The sequence below is a fragment of the Phaethon aethereus genome (genome assembly GCF_964289735.1).
Source record: "Phaethon aethereus genome assembly, chromosome: 19".
Taxonomy (NCBI): domain Eukaryota; kingdom Metazoa; phylum Chordata; class Aves; order Phaethontiformes; family Phaethontidae; genus Phaethon; species Phaethon aethereus.
Genome location: NC_138595.1, coordinates 8,678,488 through 8,684,487, shown reverse-complemented (window position 1 = coordinate 8,684,487; position 6,000 = coordinate 8,678,488). Strand labels below are relative to the sequence as shown.

The 6,000-nt window shown below is 60.3% G+C and overlaps 1 protein-coding gene across 1 annotated transcript in view; it reads left to right on the top strand.

Annotated features, from left to right (window-relative positions):
* Positions 1-1,065: 1,065 nt before the first annotated feature.
* Positions 1,066-6,000, top strand: part of ATP2A3 (ATPase sarcoplasmic/endoplasmic reticulum Ca2+ transporting 3) — a gene marked incomplete at both ends in the record, with an annotated part of 53,608 nt that continues 48,673 nt past the window's right edge. The window contains one exon of the mRNA XM_082008513.1: positions 1,066-1,183. Within this exon, the coding sequence (XP_081864639.1) occupies positions 1,066-1,183 (118 nt within the window). The remainder of the gene's footprint in view (positions 1,184-6,000) is intronic.

Sequence of the window (6,000 nt, the reverse complement as noted above, 5' to 3'; positions counted from 1 at the left end):
AAGCACTTGTGTTGCGTAACTGGGGCGCCGGCCCCTCCTGAGCCGAGCAGAAAGGGGACGGGGGACCCCATTAAATAGGGTGGCGAGAAGGGTCAGGGCCAGCCTTGCTGTGCTGAAGAGTTGCAAAACCATGAGTGACTCCAGAATGAGTCCGTTTGCTCGAATGCGGCCGAGCAGCGTCAAGCGTGATGCCCCGGGATGTGCCGGACGCGCACGGTGGGGCCGGTGCTCGGGTTTTACCACGGGCGCGGTGCCTCGGTTCCTTCCCGCGGTGGCATTGGACATTTCACGGTTCGAAAGACGAAGGCGGCGCAGCGCAGGGGCCTCTCTCCGGCTACGGAGCATCGGTGGGGGCGGCGTCGGTGCTGGTTTTAACGAGTGTTAGGCGGCGATTCCTGCTTCCAGGGGTCCCGCTGCCCCCAGCCGCTGCCCCCCATCCCGTGGCCTGGGCTGCGTCCATGGGGCGGGAGGCGGGGGGCTGGGGCACGCTCCGGCTGGAAGAGGGGTGATGGAGGGGACACACTTCGCCTGGGCGGGGGCTGAGCGTCCCCTTCCCACATCTCCCAGCACCTGACCCCGCAACCGGCCACCTGGGGATGTTTCCCCTTCGGCGGGGGGGTTTCCCCGGCCGCCAGCGTCCCTGCCGGGAAGTCTGGAAAGAATTAAAAGAATGCTAGGAAAAGGGCGGGGAAAGAGGCACGTTTGGAGAGGGCCAGCGGGGCTGCCAAGGGGGGACCCCGCTCCGCACCCCCGGCCCGCGGCGGCCCCCGGGGCTGCCCCGCGTGGGCGGCGGGGCAGGCGGCGAGGGGGCGGTGCCGCCGGCACGGGGCGGGCCCTCGGGCGGGGGGGCGGTGCCGCCGGGGGGCGGAGCCGGCAAGGGGCGGTGCCGCCGGCAGGGGGCGGGGCAAGCGGCGGGGGGCGGTGCCGCCGGCAGGGGGCGGGCCCGGCGGGGCGCCCCTTCCCGCGGCGGGCGGAGCGGTGCCGAGGCAGCGCCGTGCCAGCGGCGCCCCGTGTGCCCTCCGTGCCGCCGCCGAGCATCCCCCCGGGCCGGGCCGCCGCCGGGGCATGGAGGCGGCGCACAGCCTCCCGGTGCTCGACGTCCTCCGCCGCTTCGGTGTAAACGAGAGCTGCGGGCTCAGCCCGGAGCAGGTCCGCCGCAGCCGGGAGAAGTACGGCCCTAATGGTTAGTGCGGCGGGACGGGACGGGACGGGACGGGACGGAACGGAACGGAACGGAACGGAACGGGACGGTGGGATGCTGCCGGTGGGGACGGAGGGGTTGAGGATCCCGGCGCGGGGGGGTGTAGCCCTGATAGGGCACCGGGGGCGTCTGGGACGCTTCGTCGGGAGGGACCCCCCCCCCTCCACCGGGAAGGGGCTGGGGTGCTGCCCTGGGGGCCTCCGGAGCATCTTCCCTCTGCCCCGGGGGTCGCGGGGGAGCCGTGGGGATTTGCCGCGGGGCACCTGTTGATTAGGGGACAGTTTGCCGGTGCCGGCGTGATTCGTGCGGGTTCGGGCGGCAGTTACCGGGGGTATAATTGCTCTGGCGGAGCGTCTGAAAGCGGCGGGCGGGATGTGGATATGTCGCCAGGAAAGAGAGGGAGGGGATGTTTCCCCGTTGCCTGTGGGTGAAGGAAGGAAACCCCCAAATGGGGGCGAGGGGTGTCGCGGTGGGGGCACCCTGCTGCCGGCTCGCCGCAGCCCTGGCTGGGCTGTGGGTGCTGCTGTGGAAGGGGAAAGGGTGGCGGGGGGAGACAGGGCGAGGGACCCGGGGAGCCCTCTTCGGGCAGCTGGGTATCTTCTTGGGTTCGGTATAAACTCGGGGTTTACATCACTGGTGGTTTACGTCCCTCAGGGTGCGCGGGAGGGACTTGCCGGGGTGCTGGAGCACACCCCGGTAGATAGTGGTTTTGTGGGCTGGGGCGGTGACGACAGGCCGTTAACTCCGTGTCGGGAAACAGGAGGGTTTCGGAGGGGTTTGCTCCCGTGCTTTGGAGAAGCAAGTCCTTTCCTGAAGTCGTGCAAGAAGAGAAGCGTGTAAATTCTCTCCTGGGTTGGAGCTTGTTGCATCTGCTTTCCTCCGAGGCTTTTTGCGTCTTGATCCTCCTGGTGGAGGCCAAGGAAAGCCAGACTAGATGCTGGTGGGATTGCTGTCTGCGTCTTTCTCCGTTGGGAGGGCTGTGCCTCCTCCGGACAAACCCTGCCGGGAGCAGTCCCGTGTGCCGGGCTGTGCTGGGGGTCCCCCGTCCTGCCCCGTACCGGGCAGCTTCTGTGCCGTTCCCCGAGTCAGCGCGGTCAGGGCTGGACCGGGAGCTCTCGCCGCAGAGCGCTCCGCACAAGGCGCACACAACGGAGCGTCGCTCTTGCCCTCGCCAGGCCTGTTTTTGGAAGAGGGCAGCTGGGGACCCGTCTGGTTGGCCGGGAGGGGAGCGATCCCTCTGCTTTGGGGGCTGCACGCACAACTCATCCTTAACAAAGAGGCACGCGGGCCTGATTTCGGGGTATAACTGCTCCCAACGTTCCCGCGCCGTCCCTCGGCCCCACGGGAGCGCGGGGCTGACGGGTGGTCTGTGCCGTGCAGCAGCGCGTCACCTACAGGCATCGCCGCGGCGGGGCTCACGGTGGCTTCATCCTCCTGTTTGCCCAAGTGAATCACCGTCGCTGCGTCAGGCGCGATGGCTGCTCGGTGGCACCGGGCTCTCTGCCTTGAAAAGGTAGCTCGAACGTATGACGTAGGTGCAAAGCAAAGGGTTAGTGCTGGCAATTAGTTTGTCTTTTTTTTTTTTTTTTTTTTTTTTCCTCCTTCCTTCCCCCTCTTGCAAGCAACAGCTCTGTGCTCGCCCCTCTCTACAGTTTTGCTTCCCATACAATCCGGCGTTGGGTTTCTTGCAGGCTGTTGATTCGCAAGAGCTTCTGGCTTTGGGATGTCCCATGGCTTTCGCCTTCAAAGCAGAGCTCCGCATCTGCTGTACGGCGCAGCTTGCGAAGATGCGCGCAGACGTGGAGAGCTGTAACGTGGGCGGTGCAGCCATCAGCGAAAATGTGGGCGAAGATTTTTAAGAATTCTGAATTTTTTGCAATTTTTATGCAGTATTTATATTTTTCTCATGGTGGGGATGAAATATGGACAGATTAGCACAACATAAAGTCATGTAGAATGGGACCCTCTGCGGTTGGTTTGGCTTAAAACCTCGATGTTAAGCAAACAGCCTTTTTGCCAGCACGGCGAGGACGTGCAGGTTGCGTGGTGGCAGCAGGAGCCGACCTCCCCGTCCGCGCCGGGGTACCCTTGGGTGCCCCGTTTGGGAGAGCTGCTGCGGATGAGGGTGCCGCGGGGAGCAGCGTGGGACGACGAGCTGGGCTTGCGCAGGAGTGTGGGTCGTGGAGGTGGCTTGTATTAAATTGCGTTTTAATTTAGGCTTAAATTCAGCTTGGGCGGCGCAAGTGCGGGGCAGTTTGGTGACTCGCTTGAGCTTGCGCAGAAGGGGGGAGAAAATTCAAATCTTGCGTGGCTTGAAGCACAGAAAGCACAGAGCAGACCTTCGGCTCCAGCTAGTTTCATTTTCGCACCCTCCCGTCTCGCATTCATTCATTTCCTTCTAAACCTGCAGTCAAACTGCCAGTGTGGCTGCGAATCACAATCTAAAATGCATCATCTTTCTTAAAAACTGCCTCCCGACATACTTCAGAGAGCCGCTGCCTGCTTTTTTTTTTTTTATTGTGTTGATGCATTTAAAAAAAACATGAGCTGCAACGAGCTCCGACGTTAAGTGAGAAGCAATGGCCATTGGCATGTTTTATATTAAAAAAAAATATTATTTTGGGGCGGGTGGGTGTATTCTTTTGGAGCCTAAAATTGCTTTTTCAATTCCAGCTTGCATTTGCGGGAGGAAATAGAGAGCAATACTGATTATTTAGTATCGCCAGCTCGCGGCTTGGCAGCCAGGCAGCGAGATGCAGATTACTGGACTGGAGGAAGGTATTTCTCCGTTAGGAAGAGCTCGTGTTCTAGTTTCAGATCTGTCATCGGCGCTGTCAGCATGGCCATTTCACTTGCCAGGGAAACTGGAGAAGCCACGGAACGTTTCGGTCTCACCGTGGCGATTCTCAATCCTGAATCTCCAAAGTCAATTTTAAACTAAAAACCGCTGCCCTCTAATCCCTCCCATCCACCAGCACCGAGCTCCACAGGCTGCGTTTAGAGCACAAGACTTAAAAAAACCCCAAAATACAAGAGCAAACAGTGCCCATCTCCTATTTGATAATAGACTGAGCAAGGAGGATGCAGGGGCGCAACCGGTTTTCTTTCTAAATTTAAAACCAGGGGCAGAATTCGCCCTGAAGTGATTTCGGTTTCGCCGAGGAATGAGGGACGTCAACTGGAGCTGCCTCGCGGAGAGTCAAGTGATTTTTCCGTTTTAAACGTAGCTCTGATTTCTCTCTTCTCGCTGGCGGGTAAGCGAGCGTACGCTTCAGGCGGGATATTGCCGGCGTTAATGCCCGTGCCTAATTTTGTGGGCTTCATCGGTGCCCTAAAGGGGCCGTGGATGTCCGCGGAGCCAGGCGCCCGGCTGCTTGCGGCACCCGGGCGTTCGGCTCTTCCCGCGTCTCGTCTCTTCCGCCCCGAAGCGGAAGCCCCGCTGCCGCCGCCGGCTGGAAACCTCTCCTCGGGGTCTCGCCCGTCCTCGGCTTTACCCCCGCTGACCCCCGGCGCGGTACCCGACGCTCTTCGAAACCTCCTCGCTGCGAGGCGCAACGGTAACGGCGGTTACGTCGCGGCTGGTTTAAGTGTTATTCCAACCAGCTTGGGCGCTGGGCGAGCTCGAAGCCTACGACCGAAGCGGCTTCGCTTTCACAGCGCGCCTCGCCGCGCCGCCCTAAGCTTTATTCCAGGACCTCGCAGCTCTCGGCTGTATTTTCGCACGCGCGTGCCCGAGCGCGCCGGGGCGGGAGGAGGAGACGTCCCCCAGCCCCATCCAGCCTGTGAGGTGTCGCCGCCCTCCCAAACCCACCGAGGCTCATTCACGCGCAGCTTTCTGCGCTTCGGCGCGAGCACGGGTCCGAGCCCCTGTTTTGCTAGAAGCAACAGCAAAATAAACCCCATCGATACGTTATTTATTCCCAGCTCTCTCCCCAGGGCCGCGGGCGCGTGCCCGTCCGTCTGCGCGCGTGCCCGTCCGTCGGCGCGTACTCTCGTCGCGGTGCGTTAGCTGCCGGCGGTTGCTCGCCAGCCGAGGTTACGCTCCAACTCTCCCTTGACAATAAAAAAGTAATAATTAAAAAAAAAAAAAAAAAAAATTAAATTTCTATTTCATGCTGAAATATCTGAGATGCCAGCAAGGAGAGGAAAAGCAGCGTTTTCTGACTCATCTAACTCTGCTCTCTGTTCCTCTGCGCATCGCCCACCTTTTCCACCCCCGAAACACACGCTTAACGGTCTGATTCATAAACATGCTACGGGGTTGTTTTTTTTTTTTCCCCCCCTCTTTTCTCCTCCTCCAAATCCTTTCCCTCAGGAGAAAGGCTGAGGCATTGGAACCTTGCGAGCGCCTTCAAATCTGGGGAGAGACTACACAAAATTTTCCTAATTGGACAAGAGGAAAGTCGGGATTTTCATCCTTGCGCCGACCTCTGAGGTCACACGCTTTCATACCTACCTTTAAAAAAAAAAAAATTGTGAATAAAGAGTAACGTCCAGAAAAACTGATGTCTGCTCTTAAAATGCTGCGGCATCCGGCGGGGAACGTTTCCGGGGTGAGGAGAGGCCGGGACGGCGCGGGGAGGGAAGGGATTTGTGCGCAGCTCTTGTGCTGATGCCTCCCCGGGGGCACAAGTGTTATTTCTTTAATATTTTTATTTCATTGCCGGGGTTAAAGCTGGCGGCGGCGGGAAACACCGGTTTCGGAGGAGTCGGCTGCACCGTGGGTGCCCGGATGCCGGCTTGGGATGCGCCGTTTCCAGGAAGGGGCTGGAGCGGGTCCTCCAAAAGCACCTTTAGCA